The following is a 14195-nucleotide window of genomic DNA, read 5'->3' on the forward strand; positions in this document are numbered from 1 at the left end:
GAGGTCAAAATCAAAGGACTGTCAAGCTTATGTTGCTTTACTGCTGGCACTGAAGAAATGCTTCAGAAAAATATAATTCGACCATATAAGTCCAGGCAATGCCAGGATGTCTGCCTGTGCATAGCGTGTCTGCATCAAGATCAAAGGGTCCCATGGCTGGGCTGATAGCCCATGGGCAGAGGCTCAGGGCCAGTAAGGGCTGGTGGTACTCAGGGCTCAAACAGAAAATATCTTCTGATGAAACAACTTGTTTATTTTATGTATTTATATATTTAATGGATTAATATTTAAAAGTGCCAACCAGTCAGAGTCTTAGATTATGGCTTTGATAAAGGCTTTAAATTGAAAGAGAGTAGTTTTAAATTAGACTTTAGGAAGACTTTTTACTGTGAGTTTGGTGAGGCACTGGAACAGGCTGTCCAGAGAAGTTGTGGATACCCCATCTTTGGAAGTGTTCAGGGTTGAATATGTCAATGAACAATCTGGGCTGGTGGAAGGTGTCCCTGCCCATGGCAGTGAGAGTGGGAAGCAGATAGTCTTTAAGGTTCTTCCCAACACAAACCATTCTGCGGTTCTATGATTCCGTGAATATTATCCACCTGAAGACCCAATCCCAATCCATTTTATTGGGATGGTTTTGCTTTAGAAGCCATTCCTTCTTTGCATTCCAGCCTTGTTTTATCTCTTCCATCAGGCCCCATCTATAATTAAGTCCACAGACTTACACTAAAATCCTCGTGGGAATCAAAACATTTCCACTTTATATTCCTGCCCTGACTGTTATTTGAGGATCACACAGTGTTTCACCACTGATAATTAATCTTTCTGGAAGCTCTTTGACACAGGCAAGAGCTATTATTCAGGAACAGTGATTAATGAGAAGAATGCCATGAAGATGTACAGGACCTGTCAAGATGAAGTAGCTGAGCTGAGCCCTGAGCACTGCTGTGCTGACAAACCTCTGGCAGCCTTTCTCTTCCTCAGCTTCTTCACTTGAACAGTGATGCCTTTCTTGCTGTGAAGTGTTCAAGACTTGCCAAGAAAAACTCCTTAATGAACAGTTAGGTATTAAGCCTTTTAGAAGGGATAATAAACATATGCAGATCAAGTGCAGCTTGAGGCTTACTCAATAGAGCACAGTAATGCATTTCTGTGGGAGGGAAGTCATAGCATGTCATGACTTTTTGTGGCTTTGTGTAAACTGTTCTTATGTTTGGAATGCAAACACAAGGATGATGCCCCACCCTGGATGAAAACCGGTGGATACATGTTCACCAAACATGTGTTTCATGAAGCCTGTATATTACAAGGAAAGAGGCAGATTGCAGAGTTAAAAACAGTTAATATATTTAAAATATTTCCCAGTTTTCTTTGCCTGCCAACTTCAAAAGTACAGATGCTAATTACTCTGCTGTGACATTCAAAGATATTGTTGTCACCTAACAGAGAATGGAAAGAATTTTTTTTTCCCTTTTCAGCTTTTTTAATTTACAGAGGAAAATAAGTTAGATAAACACATCTTAATATATTTTACTTATGGCCCATGTTACAGTAAGAATTAAAAAAAACAAAGCTGATTTGTGTTGCAAGTGATCACAAGGCTTGACAGTAAAGCTGCTTGCTAAGTTGAGCCAATAAAATAATAATGAAGATATTAAAAATTATTAATATATATGTTATATATTAATGAAGATATATAATATATATTTTATATATTATATGTATATTATATATACATATAAAATGCATATATACATACATATATATTATACATTTATATATTATATATGTAATATATATTTTTATATACATAACATATATAAAGGTATATATGTTATATATTAATGAAGATATTAAAAATTCTCACCTAGTGATTTTGGTTCACAAGTACTATGCTGAATGCTACTTTCAGCTATCTCCTGGCAATAGTCCTGTGCCCTCTAGCTGGCAACCTGTGTTCTTCAAAGGGCTGTTCGTACAGCAGCTGAATATGATAACAGGAGAGAGCAGCTTCTCTTTGGCCTACCTGAACAAACAACTTCCTTGGATTAAATGAGCCCATCTCTCACAGTCATTCAGGACTATGCTGTGCAGGAATGACAGCTGACAGCTTGGATGGGTCTTTCTTTTGCCTCTTACGGGTGTTCTGCTTCTGTACTGAGCCCTCCAGGTCTGGAGGTGATGGAAACCTGCCTGCTGACTTAGTGTCTTCTGTCACATTCCTTCTAGGTCAAGATGATTTTGATTTAGCTGATGCCCTTGATCACCCTGGTATGTAAATTTTCTATCCTTATTTTACTATGGCATTTACATCTAATAGTAAATCTTAAGTATTTTTCCTTGAGGAATGGAATATGAAGTGGCTCCTACTTCTGTTAAAGGTACACAGAACTGAAGAATGCTAGGTTTCAATGTTTCTATCATGAAATAAAAATCTTCTTTAAAGCAAACCAACAAAAAACTAGATTTGAAAACATATTCCTTCATTCTTGGCTTCTGCTGTGATACATAAAGATGTATTGAAAGCAGCTCTCTACATTTGCACATACCTGCTTTTGTTAGTTGAAGCTGTTAATGTCTATTGGCATGTCATTGTGTTCAACAGATGACATCATTACCAGGAAACCCACAGTGATTAGAAGACCGACAAGACCTGTGTACAGTGAGTAATAAATAATGGGTCATAAAACTGATTTTGTACATGTAGGAAACTTTCACATGAGGTTCTTTATCATATTTGCTGCTGTGCTTTAGCTGAGATAATGTGTGATTAACAGCTGTCTTCTTAAAGTAAAATAAGCTCTTTTGACAATTACCAATTATGTGTCTTTACTGCTTCCAGTGAGGCAATCAAGCATGGCTGGCCAGTGATAGTATTTTATTTCCTGAAGACCTTCTTCACACTTTTCTAGATGGCTCTGAACCCCCTGGGGAGTATAACAATGGGTACCTGTTGCTAAAATTGGCTAACTGTTCCTCTACTTTTTTTCTCTATTATCTTTATTTTTTATATATTTATTCATGACACTTGATAACAGAGTTGGAAAGGAATCAGAACAAAGTTGGAGCTATTCTTTTTTCTCACCATGTATTTAATTCATATTATCTACTATTGATTGATACAACCACCTGTGTCAGAAAGGAGAAAAGGCTCTGAACAGTGGAGAGCTGTAGTCCTGAGAATGCCAAACAATGAATTCCAATGAACACTTGTTAACGTTGAAAAAATCCAAATTCCAAACAAGAACTAAATTGCATTTGTGATGGAACAGTTTATGACAGCATAGATTTTTTTTTTTTTTTTTACCTAAACTGCACTGGAATAATTTTCTGTCTATCAAACAAAATGCTTGGAAAATGCTAGATAAAAAAACCCCATCAACTTCAGGTCTTTTTCTGGACAAACATTGAAATAAGATTTTAGGTGCATGAAAGTAGTTACATTTTCCACACAATTCTCTGGCTCCCTCTTTGAACAAACAGGGGCAGTGTTTTGTCAAAGTGATAGCCATTGTATACTTTAATGGCTGCATTCTTTCTTTTCATTTCATTTGATAAACAAAATTTGTATCTGGCCTAGACTAGAAGTGTCTATTTTAAAATATTGCCCTAAGTGTGGATTTGTTCATATCCTAATGTAAATGTTTCAAGTTACTTGAATTGTGCCCTAAAATACTTTATCCTTGGTCATGTTTAAAGGTAGCTTAGGGTGCCAATGTCTGTACTCAAGCTGCCTCAGTCAGGTGAAAGGAATTTTTATTTTTAGGGACTTCTAAATCTGTTAGAGATATGAACATCTGATTAATATCTGCCCTAACCAAATCCACTTCACTAATTTTTGGCCAGGAAGAACTCCATGCTTTCCAGACTATTTCAGAGTGTCCTTTAGCACTACAGATGACTGCAGAAAGTTTTAAAAAAGCAATAAAAGTTATTAGAAAACCCAAGATTGCAGTTAAAAATCAATTATTGGGTTTGGAAAGAGCAGGAAGATGGTACGAAAGTACATGCTAGCATCTGCTTAATGCTTCATCTTAACTTCAGGATTTCCTTGATGTCCCTTTCAGAAGTGAGGCTCAATGAGATTTTCGTGCAGCTGTGTTGTCATCTTATCACAGGGGTTCCATACTGTTGTCTCCTTATCACAAAAGTTTCATATCTTGATATTTTCTTGTGGGCTCCTCCTCCAAGCACTGACTCTTTCTTCTTCACAAAGCAGCCAACTGACTCCAGTTCCCCACTCCACCAGCCACCCCACTCTTTTATAGCACTCTTCTTCGCACTGGTTACAGCTGTGGCCTGTTAAAGTCAGGCCTGTTCCTAATCTTTGATAATTGGCCCAGCTGCAACTCCTTAGGGGTAAGATTACTTTCTACACTGTCTTTATTTTCTTACAGTCTATCCCCCTACACAGCTGAGGCCAATTACAGGCAACGTCCTCTGGGCATCCCATGCACCTCTGCCTGAGTTAAAACTCTCCCGTAGGGCACCTCCCTAGTGTAGCAAAATTCATCACAACAGTTCATGGAAGGTAATGCTTATTTACAGAGTCTCAATGTGTAAGTCGATATTTACCCACTGACCTTGTTCCTGCATTCTGTTTAATTCAGCCATACCCTCACACCCACCTGCTCAGGAGCACCAAGATGTGTGTGCTCAGGTGGTCTGGTGAGCATTGTGGGCAACATGAGACAAAGCTTGCCAGCTACTGAGCTCTTATCCTGTCTCTGTGCTTCTTCTTGATCAGAAATGACAAGTAGAATCCACAGATCTTTTATATCCTTTAGGAGTAATCAGGTATTATAGAGGTCCTTTGCCTCATAATATTCCTCACTCCAGTGCCTCTGAACCCTTCGTCAGGTTGCTGCCCACTATATTTTTTTTTCACTTGTTTGGAGTTCACAGGCTGTGTGCACAGACTTATTTTCTGGGTGGATGATCAGAAAAGTAGTGATATGCTGCAACCTTTGGTGTTAGAATGCCTTTCTGCTTTTCACAAATGACAAGTCATCTGTGCTGTCATCAGAGCATAGGCCTGCTGATTTTGACAGAAACAACAATCCTCAGTTTTACTGCTGGGAACAGTGACCTTTAGTCTGTTTTTTTAACATTTTGCTGTTTTTTCTGGTCCCGACAGACAAATGCATTTCCATTTTTATTTCATTCATATCGACCTTAGCATTTCTGTAACAAATCTCTACATTAACCCTTCAGAGCAGAACTTGCATTTTACCTGAATTCTTCATGTCAATAATAAATTGAATCCAGTTTTCAATTTATTGCTTCTTACATTGTTAACATTTGACAGGTAAAAGTATTTATGAAATGCAACTCTCTGCTAGGCAGACACAGGGAGGACCTACACCTGACAAGTACAAACCAAGTCATGGATTATGAATTTGTTTATTTTCCTGCCAGATTTCCTAATGACATCAAAGCATTTCTGAGTTGTTACTCAGAAGTGAGTAATTCTCTCAAATGAGACTAGATACTGTGCTAAAGCAGCTTCCTAATCCTCCTAGGCATAAAGAACAGAAGAAAATAGACTTCTGCATGGTGATTTTCCTGTGTTTTAGGAATTCTGGCATGTCTGTAATGAAAAAAAAATTGTTTAATTGAGGATCTACCTAATTGTCTGTGGCAACAAACACTGTTACAAAAATTTAGATAGGTTTTGCTACCCCTTTGTTCTGATTCTCTGTACCACTCCATGCATATAAGCATCAAGAAAGGGATTCTTGGAGTTAAACATCCATCTAATGTATTCCTTTCAGAACTCACCATCATACCATACACACCTTAAAATACCACCCATTCACTCATATCCACACCTGCATATTAGAAACAGAGCTCCTCCTTACCCATCTACAGCTCATGGACAAATTGTTTATTGCATGGAAAGATTCCATCCCAGGTACAGCGAGACATCTGTACGGTGCTGGGCAATGGTCACAGCCAGGTGATTTACTGGGTAACTTTTGCATACAGACATTTAATTCTATCTAAAAACCTTCATAGCTCAAGGAAATAAAAACAGACTGTCTCCCAACCTCAGACAGGTGCGTATGATTGCCTGAAGCAAGGGGTCATCCTGACCCTTACATTGATGTTTGATTCAGTATCTCCCCAGGTAGGTTTATTGCTCCCTAGTATTTGCTCTTGAAATGGATATTCAGTTTTCCTAGTTCAATAAATTACATTCAAGCCAAACATACATATACAAATTTTAACCACAGACATAAATGTTAATAATTAAGTATATTTTAAAAATTCGTACAGTTACATATTATAACATAGCTAATTTTATTTTTGTACTTGCAGGTATACTAAAGAGGTATTGATCTTGATCATTTAAAACAGGAAAAAAACCTTTGTATTTTGAATAGAAAATACTGTGCTATTTGTCAATTAGTGTGTGGGAAAAATGTTAGACTCTATAAGAGTTTTCAAGGAAAAGTGTGATAAGTTATTCGAATTTGTGGCACTGACTTGAAAAAGGTGCTTGTCGAACATGCAGTTGTACACGTTCTAATGAAAATAATAATACATTTCCCTGAAGAATTGTGTGTAACTCACTTTTCTACATCTTCCTCCTATTCCTTTTTAGACAATGATCTACATTTAGGAGATGCACTCGGTGGGGGTGAGTACTCCTTTGTTTCCTTGAATACAAGGGGATTTTTTTCTTTCATAGTCTTTTCCTGAACTCTGCCTAATTTGTAAAAAGATATTTCAGTACTGCAGGAGGTGCTATGGTTGTGAGAGTTATTACAGCTCATGTACATGCAGCCTTCTGCCTGAGGCCATCACACAGAGTGGGGACAGCACCTGGTCACCAGCAACCTTTGAGAGCTTCCAGCTGCCCTGCCTTGCATGAACTGAAGTTAGCTGGGGCTTGCTGAACGATGGCAGAGCACCCCAGGCGTGGCTGGGGAGAGCAAACGTCACCCATTCACTTGGGATGGCTCAGGGTGGAGTCCTCTGACACAAGCTTGAAGAAGGTGATGGCTGTAGTTTCTTCAGTGACCAAAAACGAGCCTGTCTAAGATTAGGAATCAGAGGTAACACTGGATGGGGAGGTTTGAGCTTCTTGGAGCTCTGCTGATGGCAAATTAGAAATTCAGGAAGGAATGTTTCAGAGATGAGCACTGGTGAATACAGCTTAGGCTTGAAACAGTCAAGCTGTTGTAACATGCTGTTAACTTCCAGATATTCCCATAACACCCAGACCTGACCTTGGAAGTATTCTGAGTACAGTACTGTACTGAGCTGTGCAGACATATGAAATCCTTTAGGCTGGGAATTTGTACACCAGATTTTATTTAGTGTGTTTAGAGATATAGCAAGGATGTGAAGTACTCTAGAAAAGTCCTTGAATACTGCAGTTACCCAAAATGCAACTAGTATTCAATCAAAGCCTAAAATTCCACTTTAATCAGAGCCACACAAAAGAAAAACTGCACAGAACCTCCAAATCAGCTGCAGTGGTCTGGTTTGCTCACATTTCAGTCTTAGAGAATGACACTTTTTATATTGGGGTTATTTTTTCCATTTCAACCTTCCCCTGTGGCACTTCATGCCTTTGTGTGAATGATATATTAGTCCACATTTAACAAAGCTGGATCTAATTTTGTTAATAATTCCCATGTTTATAATTTCATTTATTCTTCCCTGTAGTAATTCTTCAATTTTTGCAATCTTTTAATGAGTACTGTTATTGAGTACTGTTATGAGAGGATAGGTTAAATATATTGGCTAAAGTATTAATTAGTAGCTTAAGTATCTTAACGAAACCACATCTTTTCATTCCAAGGATGGAAAATTGTATATTTCCATTGGTTTTTATTTCTTTGTTCCATTTTCTGTTCAGGTTCTTAATTGACCTTCATACATGATATAAAAAGGTTAAAGTTATGAATTTCATTATCAGTATTGCTGAAGACATTTTTTTCACCAGCTGTGCCACACAATATGTCCTCTTATGCTTAGAGAAGACTAAGTTCAGCATCATGATAAAAATTAAATGTGGGATTGGTGGTTTTCTGCTTTTGTGCCACAGTGAGTCTTAGTTCATTACACAGAGCCAGAACTGAGCAAGTCCTTTCTCTGCTGAATATAATTTATTGGGCAAAGTTAGATTCAGCTAAGATTTATGACTCAACCTAAAATCCATTGGTTGCAGACTAAACTCACTTGAGGTTAAGCATATGCCTAAAATAATTTTCTGGGTCAGAACCTAAACGGTGCTCAGGAACAGAAGCATTGTATTTAGCAGCTAGGCAAGAAGAAAACATAGCAAAAGGGCATCTGGCATGTTTAGAAGGTGAAAGATTTAAAGAAGGGGAGGGAAATTGCTATTTATTTCTGTGACCTAATTTTGATTTATGCAGAGAAAAATGCACTGTCTGGCATTTTTAAGAACAGTTGAATACCTGGTTGAATTGGTTGAGTAAAGGGTGGCAAGAGAAAACCGACTCTATACACACAGAGCAGCAACCCTAGATATTAAATTTGGCAGGCTTTGACCTGGGTGAGCTCTTCAGCATTGTATATGCAGTTTGCAAACTGCTTTTAGTGATCAGATCTCCTGCTCTATCCACTGCATCTCTTTCTAATCCTTTGGCAAAAAATTAAGGCTAAATGCTAGCACAAAGTTCTAAGCAACAGCAAAGCTGAAGTCTGAGATCATTTTGCACAATTCAAGAGCAGAAAATTGATTATGCACTAGACAAATTCAGCATCTGTTAGATGAAACTAATCTGCAGGCCTTATTAAAACCTGTTGATGGCAATGAGATAACCTGTTGCCTCCTGCCCAGCCTAGAACACCAGCTTCTCTGTTGGCTCTGAATAACTGCACCACTGACACCCAGAGTGACTGACACATCGTGCCTCCCAGCTGTCAGCTTTAATCAATGTTAGCACTTGCCAGATATATGTAAAATATTTTTCCTCAGTGTTTTTTGTGAATTCTTCTCTTGTTTTGAAAATATTCCCTACTCACTTCCAAGTCAGTTTCTATAGCTAGCTATTTGTTGATATAGTCCTTAAATCTTCTTAACTACTGAAAAGGTCCTTTTATTAATTCACAGAGGACAAATTAGAAATAGGTATAAAATGCTTTAATTTAAAGTTCCCAGTTTTGCCTGTTCAATCATCTAACAATATTAATTATCAATAGGTGACATCTCAAGAAAACCTTTATACCCACCTCTTCCACCACGCCCCGGAAGTTATGGCAATTCCGGTAAGACTACTTGCTCACAAGAAAATGTAATGCTATCAGCTGTTCAGAGCAGACATTTTAAATACTTTATTTCTCTAGCAATAGCACTTATCTATTTATTTATCTCTTATTTCCCTAGTAATAGCATTTATCATCGTTTTCCCACGTCTTCCTTTTGTAAACACTGTTTCTGACCCAGGAGTGAGAAAGCTTTTTTTCTGAATGTTAATGTTGATACTGTAAAGTTTTTCTGTTTGTTTAAAATGCCGCATATTAAGCGGCATGAGACTAACTTTTAATCTTGTTCATGTTTTCATTTTGGGTGTGTATACACTGAACAATGCAAAGGCTCAAATTTGACATCCAGTCACAGGGCAGGGATAAACCTGTGCTCAAATCAATTTGAGATGTGCATCTGAGATTGCCCTGGGGCATTCAGCAGGTGGGGCTGGGCAGCCTGTATTGCTTTTGAGTTTGGTTCCAGACACTTACTTAAATAAAGTAAATGTGGCATATCTATTCTGGCTTTCACCCTGTACCTGTACTTACTTTGGGTATGGTTGTAGTGGTGAGCTGTGGACAGGTCCTTCTGGAGTCCTTCCTGGAAAAGACCCACTGACTCTCTGCTTCAGAGGTCACTGGGACTCAAGATGTCCGTATTATATAAGAGTTTGTGTTACTGGGAGCCCAAACCCACGTATCCCACAAGTGCCCAAAACAGACACAGAATACAGAGACACCAACTTAGTGTCAGTACTTCAGCTTTCAGGTGAATTTTGGTAGGTGACTGTTCAGTGTAAGACATGTGACCCATCCACCATGTTGCAGCTGGGGTTTCAGAGGTCCCTCACCTCTCCCTAGAATGCTACAAAAGGAGTGGACAAGGGAGCTGAAGGGGTTACCATTGTATATCATTTTGCAACTGGAATCTTTATCTTGCAGGAGGTTTTGATGACTCAGATCTGATTGGTGGAAAGCCTTTACCACCAGGTAACATTTGCCTATTTCCCTTGCAACGTGTTCCTAACACCTGTTAATTGGAGCTGGTTGGTTTTGCTTTTGTGGTAAAGTGTTTGTCTCTGAAGGTATATGACCAGACTGCACTGCTGTCATTTAGATTAGTTATCCTTCACGATAAACCACAGGGTTTGAGCCTGAAGCTAGAACTCAAAACATATTCAAAAACACTTTTTGGATGTCAGAAGCCTGCAGGGTTATCCCTTTGAATCCAGCAAGGAAAGTCCAAAAGCAAGGGGCATGCTGAAATAGATGGACCCAGACTAAGATCTTGACAGTAAACTACTAGTAAATGATCTGATTGTCTGGCAGTAGAGATATACTGGCCTCCCTGTAAAATCAGCTTGATGTAGCCTGTTACAGATGGTCCTTCTATTAGATTATAACATTCTTCCCCAAAAAGGAAGTTTCAAGAGGATGAGCAGTTATTCCTCTGGCCAGCACAGCCATCAGTGGGGAGTGGAAGGGGAGCTCCTCTCTTGTAGTCTTGTTGGGCCTACCCCTTTTGCCCTTTGTACATCACACTTTGCTGAGTAAAGACTTAGTTCTTAAAACAGGATGACAAACATTTCTTTGATGAAGCTTCACTCTCTATTCCAGGAGATCAGGAGCATCATTTCAATCATGGAGGGAACACAGGTATAGTAAATAATTTACATTATTCTGCATTTGATTTCTGATCTTTATGAAATACTAAAACATGTTGTCATATATAATGCAAAAGTTCTATTGTCATTACATTACAAGGGTTCTATATTACTAGAGTTTCATACCTCCTTGATGTTTCTTGTAGGCAGCTCCTCTAGGCACTGACTCTTCCTTGTCTTCACAGTAGCCAACTGACTCCAATTCCCCTCAACCAACCAATCCACTCTTTTATAACACTCTTCTTATTGGCTACAGGTGTGGCCTGTTAAAATCAGGCCTGCTCCTAATCTTTAATAATTAACCCAGCTGCAACTCCTTAAGGGGTAAGATTACTTTCTATACTACCTTTATTTACTTATATTCTATCCCCCTACAAAAACAATGCTAGCTTTACACAATAGCAGATATAATAAATTAAGCTTTGAGACATAATTTTCACATCAGCTGTAATATAAAACAATTTTTTATTAATCTGTTTAATTCTATAGTTTCACCAAACTATTTTCATAATTTGGTAAAGGCACTCTTTAGTAGACAATATACTTCAGACAAACCATTTAAGTGCCTCTGAAAAAAACCCTTCTCTTTTTCCACAGATTCGGGTTTAATTGCTGGAGTTACATCTCCTGTAATTTCTGCTTTTGTGATACTGATTGTTGGATCCTATAGCAGCCTACACCGCTTACAAGAATAAGAAGCTTTGTTTCAAACCACGTGGTAAGGCCCAAACAGTTTTCCACTGATTTAGTGCTGAAGTTGATGGGAACTTGACAAACAATTGTCTCTGCCTGCACAGAGGTACCTGGCAATTGTGGCTCTGTGTGTGGAAACCAGCCAGGGTGGCCCACCCAGATCAGCCTCAGAAAAGCTGGCAAAGAACACCCACAGTGGAAATACTGAATGTTCAATTTTCATTTTTCAGGTGGGGCTGCAGTGTAAAGCACTGAAAGAAGAGTTGCTGTCTGATCACAGGCTCCTTTGGTTGGTGACATTCTACACTGCCATTCTGACAGAAGAAAATCTTCCCCTAACGAATGTTTTCTTGAGACATTGCAATCCTGCTCTCTCTAACCTGATGTCACTTTTGCATCTCAAGCTTTATGTCATCAAAAATATGCTTAAGACATCCAGGGATTGTATTGCACTCTCTGACCTGCATTCATAAAGGCTGGATACAGATTTTGACAAAGAAGTTATTGTAAACAACAAAGAAATCGAGTTTGATATAAACTAAAAATCAAAGGATTTGTGAGGGTTTGTGAGGATTTGAGTCACCAATTTTTTTTTTTTCTGTTTTCAAAATTAGCCACAAAACTCAGTCCTTCTGGTAGAATAGGAATAAGGAGTTTGCCATTTCCTTTCACACCTATTGGGTTTCTCCAGTATATTTATGTAATATTTACTATGTTTAAAGAAAATTTGTAATTGCCTAAAGGATTAAAAATTTGAATGCTTTACTTTGTGTTTATGTCTGAATTTTTTGCAAAGTGAAAGGAACTATAGCTAAAAATTCATTCTTAATTTTATAATATACTGAAAAGATTATGTATATTGACCACTGTTTAAAATAAAACAGAGAGGAATACATGCTACTTTTATTTATTTATTTATTTTATTGATTAATTACTGAACTGGTGTTTAGCTCTTCTCAGGAACTTGAATTTTACATGAGTTTCATTTCTGTTCTTGAAAACTTAGGCCTGACTCTAGGAACCTTTGAAGGTACTAATCTAGAAAGATTTTTTTAAAATATTATTTATAACTTCTGAAAAGGGAAAATGGGTACAAAGATTTTTCTGATTCATTTAGAATGAGTTTGGGATGCTTCAATCTCTAAAATCTAAGTCACAATGACTTTTGAGCTTCATATTATGTAGAGGTGTAGTTGACATAGTTTTTCTAGTTAGACAGTTCCACTTCTTTCCTTCATTCCTGAACGACCTTGCAGTGCTAACAATATCCTCATGTAGACAAACCTATCATGAAAATTGACACCTTTCCTGTCTCTCTGCCTTCATTTAGCTAACTGGATAAAAAAAAAAAAATAGCAAGTGAATGAAATACAGATGAAAGTTGGCAAAACTAGCAGTTTACTGACATAATTCTGCAAGAGACATTTTAACTGACATTTAAAGCATAAGAAAATTGGTGTGGTTTTATCTTCATTTTATATCCAAAGCATGTTTTTTGTTACTGCAATTCTACATATATGGAGGTGAATATGATTTTGTGCTTATTACATCATTGAGAGGAAGACATATACTAAAAAAGTAATTTTTCATATAATAAAATACTATTTATCTGAATTATATTTTCAATGGATATATATCAGTTGCTTGCTTAGACTACCACTTTTTTTTTTTTGATCCTGAAAAAAATATAACGTACATCAGTTTAAACATAGAAACATCTCAACAATATACAAACAAATGAATACCTTTTTGGCTATCACTTTCAACTAATAAATAAGAAAATATTTTTAATATGGTTTTCAAGGACATCTAATATTTATTTTTAAATATTAATTTTCCATGTTAACAGTTAAAACAGATTGATGTATATTTTGTTGGACAGACATAAAAGTTTTGATTAATGAAATGACAAGTGTTTTGGTGTTACGACTTCAGTTGTTTGTTCAACCATGAAAATATATATTTTGCTTCTTTCTCTTCTAAATTTTCAATAAACTCCTACTGTGTTTTATCTAAGATGACCCAAGTTTTGTCTGTTTTGTTTGCTACTTTCTGGGACATATGAGGATTGATACATTCTGTATACAAGTTCAACTATGTCCCACTAGAGAAAAGAAAATGCTTCAAACTAAAGAAAAATTACAGGGAAAAAAATGAAAACAGCTTAACTATCTATTCTTTTCTCTTTTTTTTTTTTTAATTTTACCAAGTGTCTAGAGAAGGATCTATGTGCAACATTTTTGGTTTTGCTATATTATGACAACTTATTTTAAATTGTTCATAATATTTTCAAAATAATTTATTACTTGTGTTAATATTAATAGCTCAAAACCAGATTTATTATGGAGAATTTGAGCAAAACCCATAAATCTGAATGGATAAACCCTGACTACCCAAGTGTTTAACCATCTGAAGCTCTTTGGTCTAATTCGTCAGCATATAACAATATATCAATAAACCAGTGTGCAGATGCACTTTTAGGTGTCAATTTCCCTTTCAACAAGAATGATGATGATGGTAAAAACAAATTTATAATTATTGCATTAACTATTTCTAGTATTATTGTTCCAGGTAATTAAGGGGTTATGTAGGGAAGCTCTAGTGTGAAGGAAG

At 37.0% G+C, this 14195-nt stretch overlaps 1 protein-coding gene across 1 annotated transcript; it reads left to right on the plus strand.

Annotated features, from left to right (window-relative positions):
• The first annotated feature begins 2096 nt into the window (after nt 1–2096).
• On the plus strand, nt 2097–11829 carry XG (Xg glycoprotein (Xg blood group)). Its single transcript, XM_036380448.1, is given in 9 exon segments — nt 2097–2271; nt 2606–2662; nt 6608–6643; nt 9181–9246; nt 10168–10215; nt 10843–10881; nt 11487–11554; nt 11556–11607; nt 11813–11829. Coding segments are annotated over 9 exon segments (558 nt in total).
• The last annotated feature ends 2366 nt before the right edge of the window (nt 11830–14195 follow it).

This window comes from Molothrus ater, chromosome 2 (assembly GCF_012460135.2).
Source record: "Molothrus ater isolate BHLD 08-10-18 breed brown headed cowbird chromosome 2, BPBGC_Mater_1.1, whole genome shotgun sequence".
NCBI lineage: Eukaryota > Metazoa > Chordata > Aves > Passeriformes > Icteridae > Molothrus > Molothrus ater.